This window comes from Camelus bactrianus, chromosome 2 (genome assembly GCF_048773025.1).
Source record: "Camelus bactrianus isolate YW-2024 breed Bactrian camel chromosome 2, ASM4877302v1, whole genome shotgun sequence".
NCBI lineage: Eukaryota > Metazoa > Chordata > Mammalia > Artiodactyla > Camelidae > Camelus > Camelus bactrianus.
The window spans coordinates 106378122-106393503 of NC_133540.1; the positions used below are offsets into that span (position 1 = coordinate 106378122).

The following is a 15382-nucleotide window of genomic DNA, read 5'->3' on the forward strand; positions in this document are numbered from 1 at the left end:
AGAAAACTGAAGAGATGACGAAACGTCGTACAACAGGGGTGGTGAGGACCCAAGAGGCTAACGTCCAACCTCGCCCCATCGCCCACTGGAGTCTCGCAGCCACCCTCCCCACTGCTCTGCCTCTTGATCTGAATTAATGCTCCTGCCTACGGGCGCTATGCCCTTTGAACAGTTCCAACTTGCCCTGAAGGAACTGTGACATTTTAGTGGTGGGTGAGGTTACTCCTCTGTAAAAAGTTTATCTGTTGGGAATGCAGTTTTTGGAAGAAAGACACTATTTAAAAAGAAGAACACTATTCCTTTGACAGCCCCACAGAGTGGGACAAATGAATTAGAAACAGCAAATCAGGTCCCCAGCTGGTATCAAGCCTTGGGAGGCTGTCAAGTGCAGCCTCCTGTTTAAAGCTGGTCCCCATATTTTGCCATGACCAATGAATTCCACCGTTTCAATGGGAATATAACAGCTGTAACACCGTCAAGAAATGCTTTCCTTGGAATACGGACAAGGAGGTAAAATGAGGAGTGGGTTTACTGGAGAAGAGATTCTTTTAACATGCCTCTTGGGGTAACATACTCTGAATGGAAAACTTTTGGTGTCATAAGTTGTAAGCGAGTATGAAGAGTGCTTTAGAAACAAGCCAAAATTTCATGTAGTACAGCTCACAACTTGGCTTGTAGTCTACCAGATCCATGCAGGTAGGTATCTACCCAGAAAATGATGTAACAGCCCCTGCCACAGTTAATTCAAGAGCCTAAAGGAAGAGACGCAGAGTAAATAAATGCTACGACCTCTTCAGAACCACTAGGGTTAATTGAACTAGAAGTTACTCCAAACGAGGGAGATTTTTTTCCCCCAGAGGAACAGACTTCCAGGGTCTCTATGAGTTTAGACCTGCATCCTGAGGCTGCCCAGGATCAGGTTTCCATAAAAAAAAAAGTCCGCAAGGCCACCTTTTGCTGGGGGTTTTCCTTATCAAACTGTATCACTTTTGAAGTAACGGGATTTCTTTCAGATCATCTAATTTTGCTTCTTTTGAAGCAAGACACTTTTGGGGCTATGTAATCAAAGTGACATCTTTCAATCCATCTTCTCTTTGCCACCAGAGAGTGTAGCAGTACAACCACTATGCAAGTGGGAAACGCCTGGCATTAAAAGAGAACAGGCTGTTTTCTTTTTATGTTGTTCATTGTAAAAATAAGGAAATTAGTAATTATTGAGAAGAAGTACATCTTTATGGGAGGTTTAGTTAAACCTAAAAGCAAACAAGGCCCCTTTTCTTGTGTTTAGGATTCCATACATGATGGGTAAAGCTTTTCTCCCCAAAGGGTTAGAAGTTTTGAACAAGAGAGGTTAAATAGTTGGTGTAGGAAGTTCAGATCTTATACCATCTGGTCTCTTCACTTATTCCCTTAATTTCTGTTTGGAAAAAAATCTGTCTAGCCAATGGCAGGGTTCCCCCCAAACTCAAACAACAAAATGGTCCGAGGGCAGAAGTATAAGTAGAGAGAAGACATGTGCCCGATGGCAGAGCCCTTAGCATCCGTCCTATAATTAATCTATGGGGTCTGACTCAGCCCTGTGGACCTCTGTTATGGGACCAGTGTGGCACCTGCACTGTCATTCCTCCAAAGCACAGCAGCAAAGGGCTTTGCTTGACAGCATGTGCAAAGGGCCTGTGAACTGGTAGACAGAGTACCAACTTGAGTCATGGAAAGGTATTTATGAAGGAACTTAGGAAACGCTCATCATTAAGTGTGGCACAAGAGAAATTAAAACAGAATTACTAACGGTCCCAGAAAAGCAATTCCACCACTATAATGTCTAACTACTTCTCACTTAAATTTAAGAGCGTGAGTTCATGTTGACTCTAAGTTCCCATGCTACTAGCAGAAGTCAATATTCCATCCCATGATAATCTGGAAGAACTCTTCAGAGGTGGTAACATTTATGCAAATGAAAAGCAGAATTAAATCCCAGGTTGAGAGATTCAGCCTTTGCCTGGGTCACAAAACTTTGTTCCTGGAGACCAGCAAACAGGTCACCATGGGGAGGAAGTTATTTTGGTCTATTCCAATTCGAATCTTTCTAGGGCTTGAGAGCTGCAGGAATGACATCCTCTCAGCTCCTCTGAGAAAACATATTTTATTCTTCAAAAGACACATCCCGGTGATAAGAAAAACAGTATCTAGTCCTCTGGGTGGGATTAGCTAGCTGGGTCATCCAACTTAGCCCTGGAGCTGGAAGACAAGTTTCCCTCTGGACCGAACCCTTCTAGGAGCTGGCGAAAATCTTGACAGTTTTCCCCACCCTTTATAATTCCAGCCCAAAGGCTATAAATTAAAACTGCAGAAATCAGCCTCTGGTGAAGACAAATGAAGTTGAACAGAGTCCAGCTTCTACCCAGAAAGCCAGGCTGCACCTGTGGTGGTGACAGTCTGGGTTTGATCTGCAAAACCAGCATGAACCCCAGTGAGAGACCTAAGAAAAAGTGTAATCTCCATATAGGCAAACATAATGTTATTTTGAATCCTCTCTTCCACTATTCTTGAATTACCCTACATTTTTCAGCTTGGCCATTCAACAGTGCTCCCAATTACTCTGGATTTTAGGGGCAAAGCTAATACAAACTTAATTTGATTCTTAATGAGTTTTTTTAAACTAATAAGAAAGATACCCTTCTACACATACGGTCAGGATCTCACGGCATCAGTTATTTTCAAATTGTTCTAACAAGTCTAACGGGGTCCTGAATACATGGAAAATGAATTCAGAGATTCATTCATTTCTCTGTAACACTAGAGGGCAATCACGTGGAGACAAGAAAGAGTTTTTTATCCATAGTTGATGTTACTGTTATACTTCTCTGTTTAGGCTGAACTGTGTCCTCCCCTAAATTTATATGTTGCAGTCCTAACCTCTAACACTTCGGAATGCGGACTTACCTGGAAATAGGATTTTTGCAGATGTAATTAAGTTAAGTTAGGGTGAGGCCATACTGCGGCAGGGTGGGCCCCTAATCCACTGTGACTGTGTCCTTGTGAGAAGAGGCGATCTGGACACACAGACAACACCCAGGGAGAGTGTCCTGTGCAGACGAAGGCAAGGCTGGGGCAGTGCATCTCCAAGGCACGGAAGGCCAGGGATGGCCAGCAAACCACCAGAAGCTGGGAGAGGAGCGCGGAGCAGATTCTCCCTCACTGACAACAGAAGGAACCAACCCTGACCACACCTTGACTTTGGACTTCCAGCCAGCAGGACTATGAGACAATTACTTCTGTCCCTTCAGCCACTCAGTTGTGGCACTTTGTCACGGCAGCTCTAGAAAACTAATATACCCACCAAGAAAGAGACGGTCATGATCAGGACCTATTCACTTTCCTAAATAGATTCTTTCACATGGGAATTATCCCAAATAGGGAAAAATAGTTTGCTTCTTACCGTCAATTCTTGGGGAACAGAACTTGGCTTCTTTATGTTGATCTCAATGCCACTGTTGTCTTGTTTCAGCTCCACGGGGGACCCATGCACTCTGGCCACACCTTCAAACATCTGGGATTTGGTCAACGAGGGGGCGGGTGCCACTGTGGGACCCTCTCTTTCCTTCTCCTCCTCATCACCAGGAACCGTCTCTCCGTTCATGCTGACTTTCCCATCTACCTATAAAAACCGGAATGAACAAAAATATGCTATTCCCCAACGAAAGGCTATAACAAAATAACACATTCAGAATCACCTTACATCATTATCACTTAATAATCATAGTCCATCAAAGAATAAGGTCTCTTATACGTCAGTTTTAGAAATCAGGGCCCCTCTAAACGCCATCCTTGAGGGCTTCTTTAGAAGCTGGTCTGCCTTTTCAGGCGGCTTCACCTTACTCACCTGACCGAGGGTCTGCTTTTACTCTGAAGTATAGAAAGTCAGGGGATCTTAAGTATAAATACATGTCATGTATTTGGGTTCTACTAATTTTTCATTTACATTCTGACTGCTATTCCACAATTTTGAGATTTTCTTTCTGATTAGCCTACAAAGTAGGTGGAACTCATCTCAGATCAGGTTACAGTTACAGGTTATCCTGTCGTGGTCGGGGCAATGGGAACTGTTCTGAAGCTATCACAGAGGGCAGGGAACCTGCCGCTATGCTATGTTACAGCAAATCCCTAGTTCCTGTTAATTTGACAATCGTGGTTTTTTCAAGAAAAAAAGGCCACACACATTAAAATATTTCTGTTTTGCACCCTCATCTAGGAAGGGTGCTGGGAGCAGGAAAGGAGCAGTGAGGGTGGTTAGTCTGACTCATCGAGAGGCATCTAGACGTCTCTGTCCTAAAGCCCGACCATACGCCGAGCGGTTACGAGAGGACACTCTGCGGGCAGATGGTCTAAGACCGAGTTCCTGGGTCCAGCCGAGGCCAGTTGTAGCTCAGCCACTTGACACCGCACACTCTTCAACCTCGGTTTCCTCATCTTGACAATGATAGCAGCATCGCCCTAATAGTGCAGTTACGTGATTTTATGGATTAATATATGTACAGAATTTAGAACAGCATCTGGCACATTTTAAGTACATAAATATTAGCTATTCTAAGTATTAAATCTTCTAAAATCTTTTAAAAAGAATAACAGAAGGCCAGATATTACAGTTTAGCTACCTCAAGTCAGTGGCTTGTTTAGTCTATGGCCTGTGATCCATAAAATTTAAATCACCACTGAGTGCACACACATAAATATAACAGAAACAGGAGTTTTGCAAAAATAATATTTACCTTTATTATGTAAATACTAGGCTATACTAGGCTGGTTTTTTTAAATGTATGCTGTTCTACTTCATTTTTTAAAAAAAAGAACGCTGATTCCAAATCACTAAGTTGATTCATAACCTAGCAATAGGTGGCAACTCTCAGTTTGAAAACACTACCTTAAACCATTTCACTTGCTCTTCCTTTACTCTTAAATCTGTTTTACTAAGAAACTGAGCCTGTATTCCCTGCCTCCCATGCCCTCCTCCTCCCCACAAGAAAACACACACACACACACTCCCCTTAGCTTCAGTCCCGGAGTTACGTGCCAACAACTGTTCCATTTACACGTTACCTTTGACCGCTAGCGGGTCCGCCCACTCAGTGGTGGGGCTGTGAGGCGGGCTGACAGCCGTCAAGACCTATCACGTGTTGAGGGCTCACTGGTGAACCCCAGCTCTAGAAGGATCTCTACCCAAGTTCCTCAACCCAGCTCTCCATGAATGCTCTTCCTGAGGCCGCTACACTGTCTTGCCATGAGGGCAAGGGACTGGGTTTTCTCAGGGCCAAAGTCTCGCTATGAAGTCATCTGTCCTAATTCTTCTGCGTCAAGGATCACATTGTACAGTTTTGTAAAGGAAAGGAGTGGACATCCAGGTTAACCAATCAGATGCCTCGGATATCAAGCAAGGTAAATGGATTGCCTACTCCTGTTCTGGGCCACCTCCACATCTAATCTGCTTTCACGAACTGTCACAGATGGCTCAGCGCTGTCGGCCCAGGTGAAGGAGGGCTTCTGAGCACACACGATCACATGCATAACTGTGTGTGCGTGGGTCTGCGTGACAAGGGACTCATCTTCTCAGGAAAAACTAGTGCATTTAGTCAACAGACACTTGCTGAGCGCCTGGGCACCTGCACCAGGCTCTCAGGATAAATTCCCGGACAACAAAGACATAGCCCCTGCCCCTCAAGGGACAGACATTCTAACTGAACCCAGATGAGACAGCCAGGACACTTTCCTTTTGTTCTATCAAAGCCTAAGGCACAGATTTTTAAGATACATTTAAAGTGACTTAAGCAAAAGTCAAAATGTGTGGTTTGCGTCCCTCTGAAGTTCAACAGGAAGATACAGGACATCATACGTCTCGATTCGTTTAGTTTAGCAAACTTTCTTCACAGTCACATGTCCGTGTCTGCCACTGATGAATTCCACCTCTGTCTTCTATTAGGGACCCATATGGTGTGCAGGGACGAGGAGAAATGATTTTTCTTTGTAGTCAACATAGCTTAAGACAAAGGATGAGTGCTTCCTCCTTATGTGAGAGAAAAGACTAGGATTTGAGGAAGTAAAAAGATGTTTGGCTGTCATAGATTCTTTGGTTCTGGAACATTATTTTACACATTGGCCAAAAAAAAAAAAAAAACACCAAAAAACCCCCCAAAACCACCAATGTAGTTTCTTTACACTTAAAAAAATTTAAAAGTCTGTCTCATCTGAGGACCAAGGACATCCCATGTGTTCCTTGTATCATTTTTCAAATTGTAGCATCTTTTTGGCTATGATGTCAGCTTCTTCCTAAAAGAGAGGTAGCTGTATATATTTCTATTTAAGCTGAAGGCAATTAAAATTTTGTTTTGAGGAACCTGCAAATAGCTCTAGATAGCTGCACATACCTATGGTGTTACTAAACTAGGGTTTGTTACCACTACTAGGGAGACCATGCCATCATATCAAAGCATGAAATAGACCATGAACTAGACCGTGCTCAACCACCAATGAGATGACTCAACCACCAGTCTTGTCGGAGTTCACCAGTATTAACAACAGGAATGGAGGGCAGTCATCTATCCCCCCCAAATCTCAGAGACACGTAAACTTCACAACTGTACATGTGAACACATTTTGCTTTCATTTGATAAAAACAATGGCATCTTCTTGAGGCAAGATGCTTCTTTCCATCGACTACCTGGAGTTCAGTTCTGGTTCTACCCTTAAGGGACTCATCCTACCTTAAAGGTCTTCAGAACCTCTTGAGAGCTTTTGGGCTGGGAGTAAGGCTTGGGTGTCAGCATAGGCACTGCTTTGGGAGTGACAGTTCTGCTCGGAGACCCACTGCCCGCTGACGTGCTGGCCTCCGGAGCGCTGGGGCGCGCGATGGTGGTCTCCACAGTGGCAGTGTATTTGGGTGGAGGCAGTGACTGTTGGCGCAGGTATTTCATGGGGTTGGGGTCGTTCAGGAAGGAGGATAAGTTTGGCTCTGTCGAATGGCTTCTTTCCAGAATTTTTGGCATCTCCAAGCGTTCAAGAACAGCCTCGCTGATGGTGAACCTCTCGATGTACTGCTGAAGGATCCCTTCTGCCTCCTCCTGGGACCGTGCATTCTGATATGCCTCATGCAGCTCCCTCTCTCTCCGCTCTCTAAAGGATGGGCCCGGGAGGGGAAGCAAGAACAAAGTCAACGGTCACAGAGACGGCAAAGGAGACCTTGGCAGGAACCAAGGCAGAGCCGAAGGGACTGAACAGGGGGTATAATACTGGTGTCAGAGCCAACAATTTTTAGAAAAAGCGCATCTAGATAATACTGTACATCAGACAATGACAATAACAGAAAGAACCCACTTTTCTTGGACAATTTCTCTGTAGGTTTTGATGCTTTTCCTTCGTTCACTCATCCTATCCTCTCCAGCCAGTAACTTCTCCATTTTTTTCCTTTCTTCCTCTTTCTTGATTAAGTCCTGAGAAGCGCTTCTTCTGCGGCTCTTCCAACGAGCCAGGTCCTGCGGGGGTGGGGGAGGGAGACAGAACATTCTCCTTCAGGCTCCCTCATCATTTCTCCTCTTCAGAGTTAAGTAAGCCCTGACTACCGTCCAGGCTGGGGCACTCCCACAGCCCAGTGTAAGGCCGGTGGGAACAGGAATACCCCGAAGGCAGGAAACCTTCAGCTCCACCTACATTATCCACAACAGGTCAGTACATTTATTTAAACATGGAATGTAAAATCCGAGATCGTATTCCATGTCGGTCACCAAATTTTCAAGTAATGCCTCACTGGGTATTGTAAGAAACTTCATTTCTTGCTATTTATGACGTCTGTGTTGTGAATGAGCTTGCTAAGGACAGAATGGTAGGGCTTAACCGCAGACCTATCTAATTCCCTCAGGGAAGGAGGAAAAGGCAGGAAAAAAATGGGCTTTGGGGTTTTACAGAATGTACGATTCTATACATATTAAGTCACCTGATCCTTACTGCAAGCTCACCACAAATTCTACCGGCTGTTACAGCATAATGACAAAAGTTAGGATTCTGGAGTCAGATGGGTGGGGCTGCGGCTGAGGGAAATAAGCGTAGCTCTGCCTCTTCCCCGCTCTGGAATCTCAGGCACGTTCTCTCACTGCTCTGCGCCCCAGTGTCCTCAACTCTAAAGCAGAGATGATAATAATACCTACTCTTGCAAGCCTGTCGTGAGGGTTAAATGAGGCAGCGCACATTAGGTGTCAGGCTCAGTAGACTGTAGACAATTACTACCGCGTGTTGTCGACTTTGGAGAAGTTAACCTTGACTAAAAGTGGAGTCAAATGTGCAGTAGCTACCTCAGAGTGCTCTGTGAGGACACAAGGAAATAATCCACTCTCCTGCCCCTCAGCCCATTTTCAAGCTCTGTCCCTGGCCAGGCTCTTTGCTCTTAGCACATAGACAAACCCAAGGCCCCCATCAGGCCCTGGAGGCTTCCTTCCCTGGTTATAATCCTGGCTCTCTCACTCAATAGCTGTGTGACTTTGGACAAGTTACTCAGCTCTTCTGGGCCTTATCTGTGGAATTGAGAATGACAGTTCCTAGTTCACTGAGTTACTAAGAGATTAAAGAATCCCTTAGAAGAGTACCTGTGACTGGTACGCTTTCAATGTTTGCAATTACTGTTGTTATCATCATCGTTATCAGTTTCAAATATAGAATCTCAAAAGACAGTGCATCCTTAATTCTGTTTTTTTTTTCTTTTTTTGAGGTGGTAGGGGACACAATTGAGTTTATTTATTTATTTTTAATGGACGTACTGGGGATTGAACCCAGGACCTCGTGCATGCTAAGTACGCACTCTACCACTGAGCTATCTCCTCCCTCTAGTGCATCCTTAATTCTGCATCCCACCCACATGCCTCCCTTCTGCTCCCCTCTTCTTTGTGGTCAAACTTCAAGCAAGGGTACTTTCTTTAATCCCCATACTCACTTTGTCACTGTTTGAACTCCTCTAGGGGCCCCCTTCCTCTGCCTGGCTTTCAAGTTCAAGTCTGCCCACCCCACCTGCTTTTCTGCTCCAAAGGGCCTCTAGCCCCTCAGTTGGAGGGGTCTCCCCACTGCCCACCACCTTGGCCCGCACTCACATCTTGCCATTTGTCATCCTCTTCCCGCAGCTGGTTATTTATCAGCTGCAGCTGCTCCTGGCGGGCCCTGCTGTGCGGCTGCACCGCGGCCTCCTCCTCACACCGCATGTCAAACATACTCGTGCTCCTGAGTGTGGAGAGAGCAGAGACAACGGTGGATGGGGGTCAGTGACCCTCACGCCGCTGACCATTTGGGGCGTTCCGCCGCGCGGGGGCACTACCGCGTTTGGAAAACTGCCCCGGCCCCCCCGCAGCTCAAGGCAGCAGCGTGGTTTGCAGTGGGCTCCATCCCTCAGCCAGCAGCGGGCATGCTAGCATTGTCACCTCTTCTCCTTTTGCCACAAAAGCCAAAATGTGGCCATCTTTGTCTTCAGGGATGGCTGAATCAGGTCAATTTAATTTATATGCTGAGCCAAAAACATGTTTAAAGTAAAGGGCTAGGAAAAGGTATTTGAAGCTCTGGGCTCCTCTCATTTGTGAATGTATTAGAAAATAAAATGAAGAGAGTTAAAATGTGTAACTTGGGGAGAATTTGTGGGGAAGGAGGATGGCATCCCTGGAAATGAAACTTTACTGCAGTAAATGCTTCTTTGTGTGAAGATAGCTTAAATGCTTTCTACATTAACTGAGGCAATTTCTCCATTTTCAAAAAAACCAGAACAGCCTCAAGTATAAGGCACCACCTTTTCATATTGTATTTTCTGAATTTTGGATGCATCCAACAACTACGCATTAATGATGCATGTGTCTGATGTGGTTTATTTCTCTGTGCTATACAACTATCTGTAAATTGATAGTGCGTTGATGGCATCTTGGAATCAAGAAAATAAGGTACTTTATGGTATGAGTAAGGGACAGAATATATAAATCAGTATATACTTTCTATCCTAAAATTCTTAGAATTATTACACTTATTTTTTTTTGGTCAGGATACCTCTGAATTTACTCTTTTAAATGCAAAAGGATTGGGAAAGCACATTTTTAAAACCCTTCAGCTGTACATATAATTGATATATTCCACAGGAGCTTATTAAATGTTGGACAAGACCATACGGCCTTTTCTGTGATGCTTATATAGACCTTTGTCAGCAAAAGCTGAGGCAGCAAGATAAAAACAGAAATAAAAACCAAAGCAAAATGTTCTCTTTTTTTCTCTCTCTCAAAGAAATGACTAGCTCTGACACCAAATGGGTTACATAGAGCCCCAAATCAAGTGGAGGGCCCTTTAAGAACAGAAGAACGTGACAGTCCATTTTTAAAGCCAGCTTAATACAAAGAAAAAGTAAAGCCATGCACTTGGACACCAACTGGTTCCAGACATCATCAGTGATGTCTGAAAGTTATCCCCACAGCCAGACAATGCACAGCAGCAGCACCCCTGGACGCCAGAGGGTTCCTGAGCAGGCAGCTCTCTGGAAGAAGATGGCCCCCAGAGCAGTGGCTGCCCACGCTCACTGCAATCCGCTCAGAGGAACCTGCATGGATGTGTGGGGGCCTCTCCTCTCTCCCTAGATGTTGGATAATTAGTCTGACCTAAGAAAGCTAAAACTGAAAACCGTATTTGTAATCTGTTTTCCTCAAGGGCATTCTAATAATCTAACTGTGGAGGACTTTCTCTGACCTGAGGCTTCTGTTTGCGTGGATACGGTAAACCACCGTGTGGAGCTGTCCCCACAGCCAGGGGGCAGTGTTGACTGTGGCAGCTGTGCCTCCCTGAGAGAGAAACTGTAGTCCTCAAAGGGAAGGAGGGGCTGCGGACTTTCACCTGTTCTGTGCTATTTATTTATGTGGTTTAAAGAAGATTTAGGAATTTGCAGAGCTAGGTAGAAAAGTCTAATCCATGGTTTTTAAACTTCATGGATTAAAATTCACTTGAAAAACCTTTCCAGAAAGAGACCAAACTTCATCTCATTCTTCCTTTCAGAATCAAAAAAAAAAAAAAAAAAAAAAAAAAAATCTCACCTTTAAATATATCCAATTCAGTTAGTTCATCTTTTAAAGTAATTTATAGTCTTTGTGAAGATCTTAGAGGATATAAACCCCTCTGAGCTGGGTCTCTCTTGTAATCTACTAAATACTTGGCCGACTGTAGGAGAGAAAGGGGGTCCCATCCTTCAATTTTGTCATCTATAATTTTTACAGGGCAGAATTTTGGTTTAGGCCACAGTGGGTGACTATAGAGCAAGGTCTTCTTCTGGGACCCCAGGAAGGAGATGGCAGCCTGTGCCGGGATTTGGGAATTCATTATTGCACTCAAACCGGGGCAAAGCCTTCGCAATTGCCTTCTTCTGTCCTAGGTTCCTAGCTCTGTTCCCACTATGAAGCTCTAACTACGTCAGCCTAAACGTGGTGGCCAAAAGCTGGTTAGTGAAATAAAAAGAGAAACTCTTGTTTTCCCTCTCAAATACCAGGAAGTACTATTTTTTCCTAGAGGTTTTTTTTTTGTTTTTTTTTTTTTTAAGAAACACCAGAAAATTGGCCAAAAAGAGAAATAATAAAACTGCAAGCAACATCTTTATGCCATTTCAAAAAAAGGAACTAAGCAAGTTGAGAAGTGATCATACTAGCGAGAAAAGGGGCTGAATCCCCGTTCAGAAAATGTCCCCTAATTCAGAGGTTGGACTCAGCCTCCAAAGTGAAGAAGTGCATATTGATGGCGTGGGGGATCCTGGACAAGTGTAGGTTCCAGAATATTAACGTGACTTGCACCAAACCTGTGCTTCTCAGCACGAACAGCCGTGCCCTTGGGCTGCAGGGACCAGGATACCTGGCTGCAGGGCCCAGGAGCCTCTCTCATGGTGGGCTGGCATTTCTGAGGGGCAGGATTCAGTTACCTTTAGGGGAGCCTGGAAATGGTTTCTGGATCAAGTCTAAGGGAAGGGAATTAAGACTAAAAGGGCCTCTGGCTCTCACGGTGTCCAGGCCCCGTGGTGGGGACCGTTGGGAGAGGAGGCGTGTAGAAGGGAAGAGAAGGGCAGGAAGGTGAAAGTAAGCATGGAAACATTCTTGGCTTGCCAGGAGGCGGAAATTTCTGTTTGCCTGTGAGGTAGGTCTGCCCCTGACCTGCATTTTCCTTAAAGGGCACATCTTTTTTTGATTGGGCTGTATTTTAAGAATGTGTCAATTATGAATAAATAGAGCCTGTGCCAATAATTGTCCTAAAAGATTTTGCAAAAGGGAGATCATGGGTGAATAAACAAAACATATCATAAATTTCTATTTTAAGAAAAACAAACCCAAACTCCTGAACTAGACTTTGCCTTTTGTTTCCCGCGTGGCTTCATGTGAATTGCATCCACTCCAAGAAGGAAATTCAGCCCTTCGGATATTCCTAGATGAGACCTCTGAGAAAGAAGCTCCTTTTACTTTTCCTGCTCCATTAGGCTGCTTTTATGTAATTTAGAGGAGTTCCCACCCCAATGTTTAAAAAAACATTGACTTTTCCTGTGGGTGAGGCTTCATATTTAGGTACAGGCAAAATTTAAGAGATTTTTAATGTAGCTTCTTTTCTTTCCGTGATGTAGCTTTCAGGGTTTTTCAGAGATCTGTATTAGGCAAATTGCGTGGCAGCTTTGCAATGATGAAGAGTAAATCCATTCAATCAAAATGTTTTTGCTCACCAGATCAGAGTAGTGTTCTGCCTATCAATCTTGTATAATCCTCCTTTCAGTGAATGTTAAATATTGCCACTGTAGATTTTAAAGGTAATAACCAAGGCTCAGTTTTATAGACTACTTAACTCCATGCAGTCAGTCAAGCTCAGGCTGAATTTGGTTTTGAGACATGAATGTTCTGTGTGTCAGGCCACAGAGCAATCGTAGATCACGTGTCGGAAACTGATATCCTTGGCATCTGCGTCAGACTGCTTTGAGCCCCAAGACAGACTAAGCTGCCATCTTGAACACAACCATGGAAAAAGCACAATTTGAAAACAGTAAACTTGTGGCCTGATCTCATTGTCATTGGTGGAAATGATATTTGTCTGTCCTATACTGTTATTTAGATTCCTCACCCAGTGACTTGAAGCTGTGGCTCAGGCCAAGAAGACAAGCAGAGAGAATGCTGGTGTTCACTTACGATGGCCCAGGCTCCCACGAGGCCATAAAGTCCCTCTCTCAGAGGAAAGGCATCAGGGTTAGCGGGCCACTGGTGTTGGAATGGGATAGGAACCATGTTTCTTAAAACACCAATTACTCAAATCTGAGCCAGGTAGCATTCTGCAAAGAAAACTTCTGTCTTGGATATCAGTTCCAGAAGGCTCTGCCTATGGGAAATCCCTTTTTGTAATGGAGTTAACATGGCCACAAGTGGGACAGGGTAGATTCTTCTCAAATTTGGATGTGAGGCCAGGGATGGGGAATGAATCTCTGAGAGGAGTGGAAACCAAAGAGAGGCAGCCCAAGGCATATTGTACATGTTGGTCCCTTGCCATGCACAGAGCGCGCACGGAACCCCAGTGCTCTGGTCCCAGGCATCCCACAGTTTGCAGTACTCCAACTGGGGGAGGACCTTGGACTTCTGAATCTATCCTTCATTTAGGATTTATTTTCTTAATTGAAAAAAAGGGGGCTATGAGAATGACTGCTTCATGGTTAGCTGTGAGCCTTCACATATCATGAATTCAACGCAAAGCACAGAACAGGCTTTAAACAATTCGGTGGTTCAGAGGGGTCCAATGTCCAAACCCTAACAAGAACAACTTTAACATTCCCCATCTATGAAAAGCAAATGTTAAGTTTTAAGCAGCAGCTGCACATTAGAATCATGCGTAAGTGGCTTTTTCATTCATCTCTCCTGCACAGAACATATGCTCTGCATTCCAACTTCAAGTGCTTGTCTGATGCTGCACGAGTCAGTTAGCTCTTCAGTCCACTGTCGCATTCCAATTAGTGGTAAGTACTGGAAGCATGCAGTTTAGGCTAGTAATTAACGTATTCCCACAAATACAAGACAACTTACTCTGCGTCATCAGACACAGGAGTTCTCGGACCGTATCTATAAGACCAAATACAAAATTAGAGGATTGACAAGACAGAAGGTTAACGCTGTCACCAAGCTGGAAATAAAAACTCAGTGAAATGTAGGGACGCCAAACCTTTTTTTGCTGTTCGTACTGGAAGAGAGGTGTCATTATACAACTAGCAATATTCGTTAATTGCTGAAAGTGAAAGCAAAGTCTTGACATTTCTAAAGAATGCAAAACTTGCAGTAAAACCCAGAGGAGAAATGAAAAAAAAAATCTACATGTTACCCACAAAGAAAGAATCTGTTCAATATAAACATAAAAAGGCTTAGGTGCAACCCACAATGTTTAGAGAAGGCAGCTTAAAAAAAAAACCAATGTGTATTATGGTCATTCACAAATGGTTGAACTGTTCGGGCCTTTCTGTGCAGAGTGATGGGCGGTAATGAACACCCAACATAGAAGCACACGCTCACTGACCCTTTCCCTGATGTGTTAATGCATTTGCACAAATAACATCAAAGAGTGTTTCGGCAGTTTTCTGAAAGCAAACCAGAACTCCAACCAGAACCCCAATCAGTGCCTTCCGCATGCATTTGACAAAAACCACAATTCCTAGAAAACTGGCAGCCTTAATCCAAACCAGACTCCAATGATCTTCCATAACTTGAAAAACCAAGTTTTTTCCCTTAAAAGTCTTTTATATCCTTCTGATTACTTAGATCTACAATGCTGTACTTTCTTTAATGTAGGCATTTTAAGTTTTAATGTATCTGATAAAACAAAGAAAAAAGGTCAAATTAGAAAAAAAAAAAACTAGAACATTACAAGGGCATATTTTAAGCACATTAAAAAAAACAAAACAAAACCTAGTTCCCACAGATGACTGTCTCCTCATCAAAGGGGAATTTTAAGAGAAGGTTCTTACCTGTGCCCTGAAAGGCTGTCCATTCATGCATTCTGATGGTGGACAAAGGACTATTTAAGCGAAGAAAAAAAATGTCTTGCTTTCAGTTTCCAAAAAATTAAATTTGGGGGTTTTCGGTAAAAGTTACCTGATCCCATGTTCAGTTTCATAACAACTTACGGAGAAGAGAGTAATTTCTAAAGAGCTGTTCCTATAATCTTAGAGAAAACACCCCAAATCACATGGGTGTGCACACATACACCCTTGTTTCTTATGCCTTTATCATTCTACAGCAGTCTGCATTCATTAATAATTATTTCCATTCACAGTGAGGGCAACCACACCAGTGCAATACCCAAAATGAAATGGCCAAAAGCAAGAAAAGGA

The 15382-nt window shown here is 43.8% G+C and overlaps 1 protein-coding gene across 22 annotated transcripts in view; it reads right to left on the reverse strand.

Annotated features, from left to right (window-relative positions):
* Positions 1-15382, reverse strand: part of LIMCH1 (LIM and calponin homology domains 1) — a 307407-nt gene that overhangs the window by 40014 nt on the left and 252011 nt on the right. For 16 of the 22 annotated variants that reach the window (XM_074348701.1, XM_074348689.1, XM_074348687.1 and 13 more), the window contains 5 exons: positions 14085-14120; positions 9126-9252; positions 7366-7523; positions 6756-7164; positions 3440-3658 (listed from right to left, as the gene is read on the reverse strand). In XM_074348701.1, the coding sequence (XP_074204802.1) occupies positions 3440-3658; positions 6756-7164; positions 7366-7523; positions 9126-9252; positions 14085-14120 (949 nt within the window). The remainder of the gene's footprint in view (positions 1-3439; positions 3659-6755; positions 7165-7365; positions 7524-9125; positions 9253-14084; positions 14121-15382) is intronic. The other 6 variants (XM_074348707.1, XM_074348692.1, XM_074348693.1 and 3 more) reach the window with 1 other exon arrangement.